Consider the following 15,841-nt stretch of genomic DNA (forward strand, 5'->3'; position numbering starts at 1 on the left):
TCTCTAGGCTTTGATTAAACAACTTCTGTAACTGGATAATTTCATATATGTTCTCAGATCTTTTCTGCAAAACTCTTTATACATATGGAACATATGGCATTCATAAGAGAAAACCAGCACAAGGACCACATGCCGGTATTAATTTCCCCTATAAAGGCATTCTCTCTCTCTCTTTCTTTTTCTAATAATCTCATTCTTTATCCTCTATTAAAGAGATATTGAAGCATATTTAATAATCCAAAATGAATTTTCTGTGATATACTGCAGAGTTAAGCACACTCGAATGTACTTCAACCAGTTTTAAAGTGGCAAGTTTAGTTGCCCAAGATCAGGTAATTCACTTGAAGTCTTTCATAGCCCGTAGTAAGATTATTGTGAGAATGTGGAAATGTTAAGTTAATTATTAAGCATTTCTGCTTAACAGCGCTCAGGTTTTATGAAGCAAATTATTTCAGCATTGGATACCATCGACTATCAATAGGGCTTGCTACAGACCTCTAGTGATATTTTTTCTTTCTTTTTTGGTTCTCTCAAAAAGCAGTACATATGTACTGTTTGAGCATGGTTAAATTTCATTTGCAAATTGTGAACCACTTGCCCGCTGAGTCTACTTCATGACCGCTAGTTATGTTTTAATTGTGCCCATTAAAAATCATGCTGAAAAAATTTACATTTGATAGGCAAAGTTAAGTTTTACTCCCATACTTGTCTCTCTGTAGGTTGCTAGAGGAAAGCATAAGGAAAGTAAGAAAACACGAGAGTGAACATAGAAACTACAATTTAGTTTAGTTTTTTTAAAAAAAAGATATTCAAGAAATTGAACATGTAACAACAGATTATTTTAAACATAGCTTAAAACGTTTAACACAGAATTAAAGTATTATATTGAAGGCTAATATATCTGAAAGCTTACTTGGCTCATAATAAAACTGCATTACTTCTAAAATTATCTGACTAGTTAAGAAAAGCAGTTGGATAGTATGATGTAATAAAAGCAACGTTAGTGATAAAGCCCTGGCATCCTGATGCTGTGTTCGCCTATAGCGTTAATTAATGCCCCTGTAACTTAATCATGCATCTGAGCAATGTCAAGTTAAAAGACAAATGCTCTTAGCACAGTCTGCCCTAAGCATTCACAGGCAGATACAGCAAATGACTGTAGGACTGGGCTGTATATCCCACTTAATAATGCTTTTCTAACTCTAACCAAAAGTCAAGAAATTCTTAAGGAAAATCAAAGCTCCTATAAAGCTGCACTATACTATAGCTTGCCTCTAAACATGAATCTGGGTGCAGTTCCCTGCACCGAGACAATCCAAATGTCAAAATATCCTGTGCAGGTTTAATTGCCTGATCAATTCCATAAGCAGATTGTTCTCAGCAAGCTTTTGATTAATTTATATTACATAGACATGATACCTCTAAGTGATATATATCTCGAAGATGAGCTCTCGGACCATGGGGTGTCAGTCCTGTAATAGTATATTAAGATTTATGCCACCTGTGTTAAAAACATGGATGATTATTGGCAAATACTATTATGGCAAAGGCATTATCACTATAATATAGTGCAGTTTTACAAGGCTGGCATTCTCAGCAGTACTTCTCGAGCAACAGGAATCTTGAAGGCAACTCTAAATCCCTGACTAAATTAAAAGAAGGGGCGCTGAGCAAAATATCATTAAGAAAAAAAAATGCAAAATCAACATATCCCAAAGTGTGGGCACACCTGGTGAGTTAAACACAGGAGCTGAAGGGGCATTACATACAACGGTTTCAGCGAGCAATGTGTTATAAGGATTGTTAGTGCCGTGCGGTCGAAGAAGAGGGTTTGTTAGTAGGTAATTGCCAGTCATTCCTAAAGCAAAGAAACAGAAAGAGAGACATCAGCTCTTTAATTTGATTCTGACAGTTCCAATATAGTTTTTAAATAAAAAAATCATCATGAGTCGTGTATATCTTGTCAAATTTAATTCAGTAGACCATTTCTGAATGTATTTGAACTACTAATTTGAAGGAAGAGCAAAAATGTAGTTAGATTTCAGTAATTCACAGGTGTTGGCCAAATCCCCAAAGTAAACACCTGCCGAGAATGACATTTGCTAATTTATACAAAATCGTTGTTAAAACAAGAATAGCAATTAAATACAGAGACCAATGTTCTATTTCAAGATGTTACAGCTTAATGTCTGTAACCTTAAGCATGGGCAGGCACCAGAATTGAGAAATCAAAAACCGTGTTAATTAGAGGCACTGGACAATCTTTGATGGAAACACTGAAGGTTTACTACAAACTTAGCTACAAACACAGCAAGTTAAAAAAAATGTTCAGCCAAGGTAAGTGATGACAAGTTGCAGAAAGCTGCTCTTATTATATGCAAAAGAGCACATGCTGAAGGGACAGCGGGATGGTAAATCATTCATGTATTCTTCTACAACCAACAAATTCATGCGGCAGAGCTAGCTGGGAGGATTTTTAAAGTCAATTATTTGAAAATTATGCCTGTACTTTCTCTTACAATAATCTTAAATGAACACACTGGAAGCTAGAACAAACAGTTATCTTTGCAATATCAAGTCTTCACTCATCCAAACTTTTGTACAACTCTATGGAGCGGAAGACGATGTTTTAAAAAAATTGTTAAAAACGAAGCATTTGAAAACCCACATTAATCTTAGGTTTCTTAAATTAATACAGTTGTCAGAGGAAATAAAAGTCATGCTACGGTTTTCATGAACACACAAATGTATCATGTAAGAGTGAAGTGAAAGTGCTATTCTATTGAGCAGTATGACAATGCACCAGGGAAGTTGATGTTCTCTGAATACATTATATGTCCAGAATGAGAAAGAGCAGTGTCTAAAAATTTACATACAAAATTTAAATTGATTAGATTCTCATTCTGGTAGTAGTGGCAGATATTACATTTTAAATATTAATGCCTACTCAAAATATTATTACTGTAGGTAGCAAAAGTCCTGGAGTTCCGGGAATTGCTTTACTGACAGATTATGTTAATCTTATTTGGTGTTTGGTTTCATTTATTTGATTTTCACAGATTTGTTTTTTAACAATGCATTCTGAATACAAGAAAGGGCAATTCAAGTAATCATCTACTACACTGTACACTGCAAAGTACAAAACTTCCAACATTTAGTAATTTTAGCTAATTAACCTAATTTATGACAGTGTTCCCACATTTATTATCTCTGTCTTACTCACTAACAAGCTGGGATTACTCTGCAAATATTTTTAAATTAAAAAATGTGCCACTGGAACACTAGAAATACTGATCAGATTTTGCTAGACAAGTTCTTTGAAAAGTAGAGTAGCCGGAGCAATTTCCTAGTGGAAGTTGCTTTTTCTTTTTGATTTTGCTCAGCTAGGCAAACTGAACAGAACAAACACAAGAGTTCAGTGGAAAGGAAACCAGAGCATGAGCTGCTGGCAATCTAATGGAAAGCCTTCTGCTTCTGCTGGGTGAAGCAAAAAAAAATTGCTATCTATTCTCTTGGCAACAAATCTTTATCTCCGGGGCTATAGCAATATTACTCGCCAAGGAGACATTATAACCTGCCAAGGATCTCAATCTCTCTCACTCTCTTCTTCCATCCATCATTTCCTGTCGGAAGAAGGAGACGCTACATGTGGAGAGCGCTTTTTAGGAGGTAGCTCTGAGTCTGAACAAGTCCCTTCCAAGGAGGACATCACTGACATCGCTTGCTCTCTTTTTTGCAAGAGGCTAAAAAATCTTTTAAAAGGAAAACAACATATTTAAACAAACCTTTTAACTGGTTGAAATGAATAGGATCTTTAATGGGTGTGCTTTCTACTATATTTTAACACATTTCATTTATATTAATGTTTTGATTTGTTTAATTGTTTTTCATCGCTTTTGTAGCTTACATAATTTCAGCTATTCTGTTTTACCTTATACTGTAAGTACTTTGTATTTTATACTGGAGGAAAGACGGGGTATAAACAGAATAAAATACACAGCATCTTTTTGTTGTATTCCCAGAAGGCAGAAAGGTGGCTCATTATAGAATGAGGGAAGTATTTTCAAATACATGGTACAATTTAGAGAGGGAAGATTTAGATGAAGAGCTCTGAGTACAAAAGGAATGTTATTTATCTCCTATATAATCATAGGAGAACTACAGAAGAACAGAGAGCCTGAGACTATAATTAGTTTTCTATTTTTTCAGACAAAATCTGAAAATACTCCTACTTTGTAGCATTGTTTTAACTATGGAAATTAATTGTTTAGTTGGTAGCCCCCAGTGGCGCAATGGGTTAAACCCTTGTGCCAGAAGGACTGCTGACTGAAAGGTTGGCAGTTTGAATTCAGGGAGCTGGGTGAGCTCCCATCTATCAGCTCCAGCTTCTCATGCGGGGACATGAGAGAAGCCTCCCACAGGATGGTAAAACATCTGGGCATCTCATGGACAACATCTTTGCAGACGGCCAATTCTCTCACACCAGAAGTGACTTGCAGTTTCTCAAGTTGCTCTTGACACACACATACATAAAAAATAGTTTAGTTGTTTGAGATGTTTGGCACTGTAGAAATTTGGGTAGGAAAGGGTAGATTTTAGAAAGGTTGTCTAAAAATAAAGTATCAAACTCATATTGGCAAGTGCAATTACCATTATTTACTGGGTTGTTGTAGGTTTTTCGGACTATATGGCCATGTTTTAGAACCATTCTCTCCTGATGTTCACCTGTATATATGGCAGGCACCCTCAGAGGTTGGGAGGTATCTTGGAAACTAGGAAAATTGGGTATATATATATCTCCCACCCTGGAATGTTCAGGGTGGGAGAAAGAACTCTCATCCCCCTGAGACAAGTGTGAATGTTGCAATTGGCCAGATTGATTAGCACTGAATAGCCTTGCAGTTTCAAAGCCTGGCTGCTTCTGTTGTAATTTCCAATAGACCTCACAACCTCTGAGGATGCCTGCCATAGATGCAGGTGAAACGTCAGGAGAGAATGCTTCTAGAACATGGCCATATAGCCCTAAAAAACTACAACAACCCAGTGATTCTGGCCATGAAAGCCTTCGACAATACATTGAACATTATTTACATTTTTGTTATACATGATGAAAGTGTACACCAGAAAGAAAGAGTTATGAATGTGTTACACACAGTTATACATAGTCTTCCACATTTGCGGTTTGACTTTTGTGGATTTAATTTTTTACGGATTTTATTAAAATGTTATCTCTAGGAATGTCTAGGTCCTCAGAGTACAATTCTGTAGCCAACTTCTAGCATAAACTGACCATAACGATATTTTGGAGGACTCAGAGGTCCCTTCAGTTAAAAAAATAGCGGATTTTTTTATTCATGGTTTTCCGCTTTAACAGGGACCCTATGCCCCAATCCCAAAAAAATGTTGAGGGATGACTATATTCTTTTTTTTTATTCTGTAATGTTGTAGTAATGTAGCAGATCTCAGGATTCATGCTATTATTTATTTATTGATTTACTATATTTGTTAGCATGGCAGTATTTTAAATGAAAACCACAGTACTGAAAATTATAGGCTAAGTTTTTTGTTAAGTAGTAACAGGAAGGCACCTTCTCACATCCCAATCCTATAAATTGGATTTGAACAAAGTAAGTTATATTAATCCTTAAAGATTTATATTTTAAGATAAATTTGTCATCATGAACCCTTTTTCCCCTAGGAAAAAAGTACCAACAGGTAAGATGGTAACAAAGTTTGGTTAAATTCATTTTGGAGTTGGTAGGGTGGCTTTTGGTATTATTGTGTATATTAATGTGAAGGAGTTTGAAGTTTTGCAAACATTCAGTCTGAGTTAAAATGATGAAACTGTGACCAGAGCTCTTAAATGTAGTCTATAGCTATGTTTTTCCTCCTCCTGAGGCTGTCATGTGGTAGACAAATGCTGTGCATTATAGACATGATCAAAACTATACTGGGGGGGAAATAACATTTTTTGCAGATGTCTTTTGTATAGAGCTGATGTCAGTTTGATTTCACAGGCAAAATGCCTGCATATGGAAATCTAATGCATTTAAAATGTTACTGGACTGGTAGTTCTGTTTCAGTTTTAGACTACAAAGGTTAGCAAAGGTTTAAAATTATGTCCTTGCTTTTATGTTAAATTATTGATGAGACTTATTTAAATACACTTTCCACAAATAAGAATGTCAGATTCTATCCCAAGCAAAGGGGATGAAGGAACTGTGCCTTAAATGTGTTCAAGGCAGAACTGAATGGCAATTTTATTCATTCATTTCATGCATGTGTGTTTGATTGCATTCCAGCATTAAGCGCTATAGCCCTCCAACCCTAGACAACATCTGTTTGGTTTAGTTTGATTATTACATTCTAATTCTCCTATATTTCTTATATGCCAAATAGTATTTTAGAAAATAATAAACTAAATCCCAAGTGAAAATTATCCAGCAACTGACCTTGATTAAGTGTTGAAGTGCTATTGATATCACCTGAGATAAAGGAAGATTCAGATTGTTTTCTCACAGTGTCATTCCACATCCTTCTTATTCGGCTCTGTAAAAGGAAGAAATTGGGCATAACCATTAACACCTCTCAGATTATCATAGGACATACTGTATTACTCATGTACAAGTTTTGAAATTTTAGCCAAAAAATCAACACAAAAAACTGGATCAACTCATCTATGGCACAATCTAAGTAATATACCTTGACTTTCATAAAAAAAAAAAAAAAAACAAGCACGATCCCCTTCTCTGTGTAGCATGGCAAAAGATAAGAGCTTAGTCCATCCTCAGAGAATCACAGACCCTTGATCACTTTAGTCGTCCTCCTCTGGACACAGTCCAGCTTGTCAACATCTCCCTTCAATTGCGGTGCCCAGAATTGGACATTTCCAGGTGTGGCCTGACCAAGGCAGAATAGAAGGGGAGCATGACTTCCCTGGATCTAGACCCTATACTCCTATTTATGTAGACCTTATAAGAAGCACCGTCTTCCTCTTCTTTGTCCACAGTGTAGCTGCTTCTGGTCTTTTTGAAGCCTGAGTGTGAAAATGGCCATGCCTACAGCTGACCCTGAGGTGGAACTGTTAGTCAATGACCTTTGACTTACTCACAGATCATATCAAAACCTACAATTTTGGTCCCCAAAACTACCCCTGACTTCTATTAAGTACTGTATATAAGCATATAGGGTACTTTGCCACTTTTAGCCTGTAGTTCTGGACAAATTTACCTTAAGGTAAGCTCTAGTGAATACGTGGGCTTTGAATGGAACATGCATAGGATTGCGTCATATTCTGTTGTGTAACATCAGTGATGCATGAGAGTCCTGGAAAGCCACACATAAATAACATGAAACACTTTGTGATGTAGGATTCATGCTAGCCTCTGGATCCTTGTGACCATTTAGGACAGTCTACTGAGCCATCATTTAAATAACTAGCACAAAGACAGAAGATGGGCAATTTTTCACCCAAGCTGAAAGCATCATAATGTTCAACACTTCAGAGCTTAACTCATTCTGAAGCTATGAATGGGAAGTTAACCTAATCTGTGTATTAACCAATATCAACAATGATTCCACATTCAATCCCAGACTTTTGGGAATCTTTAGAATCAGGTCTTGAATATAAAAAACAAAAATACTGTCCTCAGTTTTGTTATGAGAACACAATTAGTACACATGATTGAAAGACATCTCAGCGGGCTTTTTATAAGCAAGGTTAATTAAAAGCTGCTGTCATTAAATTTAGCTGTCATAACATTTGTTACCTGAGTGCCAGAGGAATAACGGGCACTAGTTCTTGTAGTTGATGCCTTTACTGAACTGTGTGGGCTTTCTGTTGGTAATCCTCCACAGCAATACGAATGTCTGAAACACTTGCCATATTCCTTACGTACCTATACATGAATGACAGTACTCATTAACATATGCAATCATACTTTAATTTAATTTTTTTTAAATATATATATATGAGGTAGTAGTTGAATTTGTATTGTATTTTTAAATGTTGGAAGCCGTTTTGGGTGCCTGTTGTGGGAGAAAAGTGTCATGTAAATAAAAATGATGGTGGTGATGATGATGATGATGATTAGGCAACAATAGTGAACCATCACTAGGGACTTTTTCAGTGGACTAAGGCAGGAAAATAATAATAATTAATAATAATAAACTTTATTTGTATCCTGCCCCTCTCCCAAAAGGGACTCGGACAGCTTACAAAAAATACAATATACATAGTAACAATAACAAAAACAACACAGAACAACAAATCATAATACAAAAATGAAAGCAGCCATAAAAATATTAAATTAAACATCAAAACATGCTGGGGGGAGGGCACAACCAAGAAGGCCCTCTCCCTTGTCCCCACCAACCTTACCTGTGAGGGTGGCGGGGCTGTGAGAAGGGCCTCCCCAGTGGACCTTAAGGCCTGAGTAGGTTCATAGAGGGAGATGTGGTCATGCAAATAGGCTGGACCCAAATTGTTTAGGGCTTTATAGGTGATAACCTACACAGGCAGCCAGTGGAGCTGCTTTAGCAAGGGAGTTGTGTGTTCCCTGTAGTCAGCTTCTGTTAGAAGTCTGGCTGCTGCTCTTTGCACTAATTGCAGTTTCTGAGCCATCTTCATAGACAGCCCCACATAGGGTGTGTTGCAGTGATCCAACCGAGATGTAACCGAAGCGTGGACCACTGTGGCCAGATCAGGCTGTTCAAGGTAGGGCACAGTTGGTGCACAAGTTTTAATTGTACAAAGCACCTCCTGGCCACTGCCATCGCCTGAGCTTCAAGAATCAGCACCAAGTCCAGAAGGACCCCCAAACTGCAGGCTTGTGTCCTTAGAAGATTTCCTATTAGCAGATTTCCTGAAGCTCGTGGTTTAACCCACTGAGCTACTGCGGCCACCTCGAACATATTTCATGACGAGCCAGGCAACTATCATTTTGTTATCAGTACCTTAGTAAAGGTAAAGGTTTCCCCTTGACATTAAGTCTAGTCATGTCCAAATCTGGGGGGTGGTGCTCATCTCCATTCCTAAGCCGAAGAGCCGATGTTGTCTGTAGACACCTCCTAGGTCAGTGATGGGCAACCTTTTGAGCTTGGTGTGTCAAAATTTGCTAAAAACCTGAGCATAACTTAGGTGGAGTGTCACTTTGAGAAAAAAAACATAATTTTGCAATATTTATAGTTTAAATAAGAAAAATGTATAATCCATGCTGAGTTATGGAGTGAACAATGCTCAAACGTCCAGATGTTAAATTTGTAGAGCCTTTTACAAATTTAAAGATGGAATTAGATTGGCTCTTATAAGGTGTATTTCTCTGTATGTGGCCGCATGTGTCTGCGTGTCATCAAAAATAGCCATGCGTGTCAGTGCTGAAACACATGTCATAGGTTTACCATCACGGTCCTAGGTCATGATTACATGGAGCGCCATTACCTTCCTGTCGAGGTGGTACCTATTGATCTACTCATATTTGCATGTTTTCAAACTGCTAGGTTGGCAGAAGCTGGGGCTAACAGTGGGAGCTGACCCTGCTCCTCAAATTCGAATCACCACCCTTTTGGTCATCAGGTTCAGCAGCTCAGTGGGTTCAACTGCTGTGCCACCAGCGGCTCCATCAGTGCATTATGTGACATTAAAAATACCCTCTCCCCAAACACACAGACAACTTATACTGCTTTGAGTCTGTGTCTATATATTACCACCTTAGGCTCATTTACTTGGGAGTAGGGCTACTAATTTCTTAGGACCGAGCTTATTTGAAATTTGGGACCCAAGATAAATATCAGTGTTTGTGAGTCCAAGATGGCGCCAGCATAATAGGACGTGATTTAATGAGCTCCAGTATATTTGTTTTTTCTACTCCTTTCTGAAAATGAGGAACAGAAAATGTAGTACGACAAGCCCCGAGTCAACCAGACATTAGGATAGGTGAATTATTTGGGGAAGGATCTGTGAGTGTATCTGCATCAGTGTTCATTACTGATAAGTTCAAAGAAATGTAAAGCCCTATACCAATAAATGCTGCTAACGCTTTGGGGAAATATGTATGCGTGCATGTGTATGCATAAATGCTAACTTCCTCAGATTGTCATGAAACTGAGAATGTGTGACCAGAAAGACTTTTCCCAACTCCTCAGTACCATTCCCTAGGGCTGGTTTTGCCTAATATCTATACTGCTGTGAATGCACATTATCTGTTGGTGCCTGCACATTCCACTGTCATTATTTCTAAATTACAGCTTGTTCAAAACTGAGGTAACAGCACTATCATCTTGTCAGGACTGGAAGCATAATAGTTTTCACTTTCACAATTCTATTTCTCTGTTCAATTTAGTGACCAGTTAGTAATAATAGAATAAAAAAGACTGCATTAGCTATGTATACAGAAGTAGAATGATAGCCAGTCAAAGATATTGGAAACTTTTAAATGGCAACCTGAATATTCTTTCAAGTATGAATAATCTGGTGCTAGGTTAATGTTTTTCTGCACTTGTCTGGCACGCTAATACCATTTTCTACTGTCTCTGCTTAACAGAAAAAACAATGTATGATTCTAATAAGATTTTTTTTTTTAAAAAAAACAACAAAGGTATTTTATTTTATTATTTTAAAAATGAGAGCACAGAATGTCGATGACTAAAATGTTCACTTGTGTTTTCTTTAGAAATTTCAGATATATTCATCTGACTTTTTTTTTAAAAGCTGTGATACAAAATATATGTAAAACATAACCTCGAATGTGACAGATAGGTATCAATAGTAACAATTCTTATCTTTCTTATTTTTCATCCAGTCCATCTTTTCTCGTGGCTTCTTCCTTTGTACATGCTTTCATTTTGAAAGCATTTATTTTTAAGAAAACAGAGACAATAAGAAAGAATGGAAATGAAGTTTTTAAACTGCACTGATAACAATATGTTTTCCTTTAATTTTTCTTAATTTAACTCATATTTTCATTTTGTTTGCTTCACTATATCAACATGTAATCCAATAATACTGGCTAATTATTATTACTGAAGCTAGATTCTATACTAGTAGCAGTCCCTTTTTGTAAAGGAAATGTATATTCAACATATGATTATTTTCAAAATCTGACTTTAGCACATTATATTAACTTAAGACTGCTGTTTTAGAAATTCAAAGAATAAGTTCAATGCTGTGAATAACATTTACACTGACCACTGGGCAACCTGGTCAACTTACAGGTAACAAATCTTTGATGAAACCTTTTATAAATACTTCAGAAATTCCATTTTGCAATTTTTTATAAATAATTTATGAACCACCAAGAAGACTAAGATATTCTGGGGAGGCCCTGCTTTTGGTCCTGCCACCATCACAGGTGAGTTTAGCAGGGACGAGAGACAAGGCCTTCTCAATGATTGCCCCCAGGCTATGGAACTCACTTCCTGGTGAGACTAGCTCAGCCCTCTCCCTCCTGTCCTTCAGAAAGATGGTATCAAGCTTTTCAGGCAGTGCAATGGGGCTATAATAGGAAACGTACTCCGCTGACCGCAGTCAGCATGATGTCTTGAGATGGCTTTGAATAGCTGATATTAAAGTAGATATAAGTGATTTTAATGTTTGCGTATATTTACAGTTTTATATCCCAGCATTGAATGTTTGTTGTATATATGTTGTGTTAATCCCCTGCGAGGTGAGAAGAGCGAAATATATATATTTTAAAAATATAAATGAATAAATACTGTTGTGAACTAACCTATCCATAGATTAGAATGTAATAACTTCAGTACACTTTTTTTGAAATTTGCATTTAGAATAAAGTTTTTTTAAAATTGAATACTTTGAATTTAAAGTACATTTAAAATGCAAATTCTGTAAGAAAGTAAATTCAACTGACATTTAAATACCTGTTAAAAACAGAGCATTGCATTTATTTTTAAATGTACACATTAAAAGTTTAGTTTAATTAAGGCAGAATGAGAAAACAATGATTTTATAAATGAACACATGCAAAATGATATAGATCTGAAATAAGCTGATTATTAAATTCGTGTAAGCCTAATATGTCATCATAAACAAGCCTCTGTAAAAAGTAATAAAAATATATTATGTTCCAGAGATTTGATCAATCACTAATAGTGCCTCAGTGCAACAATAATGTTTAGAGATGAAGCCACATTGATACAATTTTAATAGTTAAATGTGATTTAATCATTTTTCTATGCTTTTTAATGAACATCACATATATTTTCTGAACCATTACTCCATTATGTTGCAGTTTTTGTTTGTTTAAAATATTATAATTATCTCCTTTGATTTTAACTTGATTTGAAACATGCAAGTTTTACAGTTCAATGCACATTTCAGTCTTCTTTCTAAACGCTATTACTGGATTTTATAAGATGCTATTTAGAACTATTTATGTGATGTATTTTGCATGATATATAGAGAAATTATATACAGTTGACTCACTTTCTTTTGGAGTGCACAGTGGAAGATGAAAATGAACATTCCTTGGAATGCATTAAATACTGTGAACAGGTATGCCATCACAATGGTCTCCTCATTGATGTAAAGCAGGCCAAAAGACCATGTTAGGCCAAGAAGACACAGGAGAGCAAATGCACCTAGGGCCCAAGATCTGAAAAAGAAAATTAATTTAAGTGACAACGCTAATGTTAAGAAGTACACATTCCAAAACTGTATACATTTTTACTTGCTTTGATTGTCTTTTACTAGGTTCATATTCAAGTTTTTTAAAAGCACAAAACTTGGTGTTAAGTTTTCATCTGCTCAAATAAGATCAAATCCATTTGGTACTTCTAGCCTCTAGTGGAAACAGCAGTGGCAGATATGTCAGTACTATTTAAAATGCTAAGCTGTGGCCCGAGATCCAGTAACTCCCTTACATTATATGTATGTGTTTATGTGCGTGTATATACCTTTACAATTTTACAATTTCTTTCTCTACTTTAAGCACTAGTAGAAACCCACATTTTGAGAATTGTGCTTGCATTTGACACACACATACACAAATAACACAGATACACAAAGGTTAAATGGCAGTTTAAAAGCTGATAACCTAGGGATTGAAGACTCTGCTAAACTGAGACTAGATAGTCTAACACTAATGAAAGTATCTTGCTGAAATGTGACAAATATATGGACTTAGCCACAAAAGAAAGTCTTTAAGGTCGCAATCCTATACTTACATAACTGGGAGTAAATCCCATTAAACTCAGTGGGGCTTACTTCTCAGCATACAGGCATAGGATTGCATTGTAAAAGAGATTTTGTCATGAATAGTTTCAGGGGAGAAAAAGAAATTGCAGAGAACAGCACAGAATGAAAAGGGAAAGGGGGTTTATTCAGTGCATTCCACATCTAACTAATGATCTTACTTGATAAATGGCTTATTATCTTCATAGCTAGAAAGCATTATAAGCAGAAAAGAGAAACAAAATTATTAGACAGAATTTAAATTGAAATTAATAAGAAAGCATTTTAGTAATTTTATACAAAAATTAGTTAAAATTAGAAAATTCAAAGTGCAGATGCAAGCAAGTTAAAATAATAAAAGGCATATAATAGCTGGAAATAGTTTAGCAAATTAGATATCTCCAAAGTTGTTAATAAAAATCAGGGATAATCCAAGAAATTTGTCCAAATTTGCAAGTTTTTTTTTGTTTAAAGTCATGCTTCAAATTTGTTAATATAGGGTTCTATCTTACCCAGGTAAGTCCGTATTATAGTAGCCATCACAAACACGGTAATTACTGGTGTGGATGAGAAGACAGAAAGAGAAAGAAAAGGAAGAAAAGAGAGAGATGCTAAAGATTAGCTCTCTCTCTAACATGCAACATGCAATGAAGCTGATATTGTGACCTATCTAATCAACATCTGGCTTGTATTGTTAACTTTGCTGTAAATCTGCCCTTGCCATATTCTGTGTTCAAAAGACAATTCAAGACCTGAACATAACCACATTTTACTTGAAAGCTCCAACGATCTCAACAGAACAGGAGAGTTCATAACCACAGACTAGCCAGTTTAGCATAACAATTCAGTCTGAAGTAACAGTACAGAATGAGCTAAAGCAGAGGTGGGCAATGTAAGGTCAAAGAGCTTTACTTAAGCCACTCCAAAAAGTTGTTCTCTAGACATTTATCCACACAAAGGAAGTGTGGTTTAAATATTGATTATTTATTATTATTATTATTATTATTATTATTATTATTATTATTATGTTTATTATTATGTTTATTTATACCCCACTTTTTTCTCTCCACAAGAAGACTCAAAGCACCTAGATATGTCCCTATATTGTCCACCTCTGGCCTTTTGCATGATCCACCACTGTCAGATTATCATTAATTAAATTAAGCCCTTGGGCTACTTTCTGGAAAGGGAATATTGTGTCCTATGTATAACACAAGCACAAAAGTGAGCATTTCTTTAAAATTAGCATGAAACAGATAATCTTCAACATAACCATTGTAAGAAGAGTGAATTCTCTTAAAAGGTATAATTATGACTGGGGATGCTGCAAAGAATCCCTTAACTGCCAAGAATAATTGAGCAAAACAAACTGAGCAGAGCAACATCAGCCATGCAAAGAGCAGCATCGTCTGGAGCTGCATTTTAAATGCAAATGAAATTATTGCAGGGCTGTGGAATTTCCATGAAGGCACAAAAGCGCATTTCTTGACCACCATTCCTAGCAGAAGTTAATTTTGACCCTCAGCTGTGACATTATAGCAAAGCATGTATCGACAGCAGGACTGGTGCTGTTTGCTTTTAATTGATATTTGCAGTTGCTGGGAGACAAAGCCATGTGTTTCTAATGGCGAAGAGCTTTCAATCACTAGGAACAATCAGAAAAATAATCACAGTTCTTGGATTCAAATACAAAGCACTTACTTAATGTTTTCCAACCTGCTAGAGTCTGGTTTCAAAGTATTTGAGTGCTTCACCATTTTGCACAGTGTGATCACCAGGAAGATAAGATTCAGCTGTCAAAACAGATATCAGTGAAATTAAACCACTTCAAGTAACAAGCTGATTAATTATGATGCTCTAGACTAAACAAAAAAAAAGTAGGAGAAAGAAGTGATCAGTTTCTGAACCATTCTGTCAGCTGGTGACAGACCAGCAAATACAGATTAGATCAACCATTGTCAAAATCCAGCCGGTCCCATCTTCCATTATTTTTGTCTCATGTTTCCTGACATTTCATTCACACTGCATACTTTCTAATGTTTAATGTGCTTTTGTGCTCCCTTCTTGTCCCAGTTGTATATGTTTATTCCCTTCTAACCACTGTGAATAATGTTTTTAGATATACACCTGAGATTTTTTTTATTTTCCAGAACATGTAGTGTGTGAATTTGGAGGGCAAACTCCTTCAGGAGTTTAAATGATTGATCACAGATTTATGTTTTAGGCTGCAGTTCATGACTTTGCCTAATTGCTAAAATGGCCCGTAACTCTAAAACTGGTGGGTTCACAAACAAACAAACAACAGTGACATGTATTTATATTCTGTCTTTCTCCTGGCCTAGGAACTCAAGGTAACTTACAAAAATTAAAACTGATACAGGTATACATTCATATCATTGAAAAAGCTAACAAATAATTGAACTCTTAATAGCACTAATACCCATTTTAAAGTATATAAAGAGAAGTCAGGTCTCCTACAGATGAGAAAGGACAGTTCTAATAAGACTATGTGATTGTATAAGCCAATTCAGAATTGGGCTCAATTCTGATATACTCAAAACACATCACTGAAGAAGAATGAGAAGTGAGAGTGATGCATGGTATAAAAAAATAGCCAACTTCAAATTCACAGATTTACATATTTTAATATGC

The 15,841-nt window shown here is 35.9% G+C and overlaps 1 protein-coding gene across 22 annotated transcripts in view; it reads right to left on the reverse strand.

Moving 5' to 3' along the window:
- ADGRL2 (adhesion G protein-coupled receptor L2) overlaps positions 1-15,841 on the reverse strand; it is a 252,039-nt gene that overhangs the window by 3,961 nt on the left and 232,237 nt on the right. For 5 of the 22 annotated variants that reach the window (XM_060773800.2, XM_060773796.2, XM_060773797.2 and 2 more), the window contains 8 exons: positions 14,891-14,982; positions 13,702-13,746; positions 13,372-13,398; positions 12,443-12,611; positions 7,770-7,898; positions 6,453-6,549; positions 1,730-1,858; positions 706-723 (listed from right to left, as the gene is read on the reverse strand). In XM_060773800.2, coding sequence (XP_060629783.2) covers positions 706-723; positions 1,730-1,858; positions 6,453-6,549; positions 7,770-7,898; positions 12,443-12,611; positions 13,372-13,398; positions 13,702-13,746; positions 14,891-14,982 — 706 coding nt within the window. Of the gene's footprint in view, positions 1-671; positions 724-1,419; positions 1,502-1,729; positions 1,859-6,452; positions 6,550-7,769; positions 7,899-12,442; positions 12,612-13,371; positions 13,399-13,701; positions 13,747-14,890; positions 14,983-15,841 lie in introns of all 22 variants that reach the window. The other 17 variants (XM_060773818.2, XM_060773799.2, XM_060773813.2 and 14 more) reach the window with 8 other exon arrangements.

The sequence above is a fragment of the Anolis sagrei genome, chromosome 4, assembly GCF_037176765.1.
Source record: "Anolis sagrei isolate rAnoSag1 chromosome 4, rAnoSag1.mat, whole genome shotgun sequence".
Lineage (NCBI taxonomy): Eukaryota > Metazoa > Chordata > Lepidosauria > Squamata > Dactyloidae > Anolis > Anolis sagrei.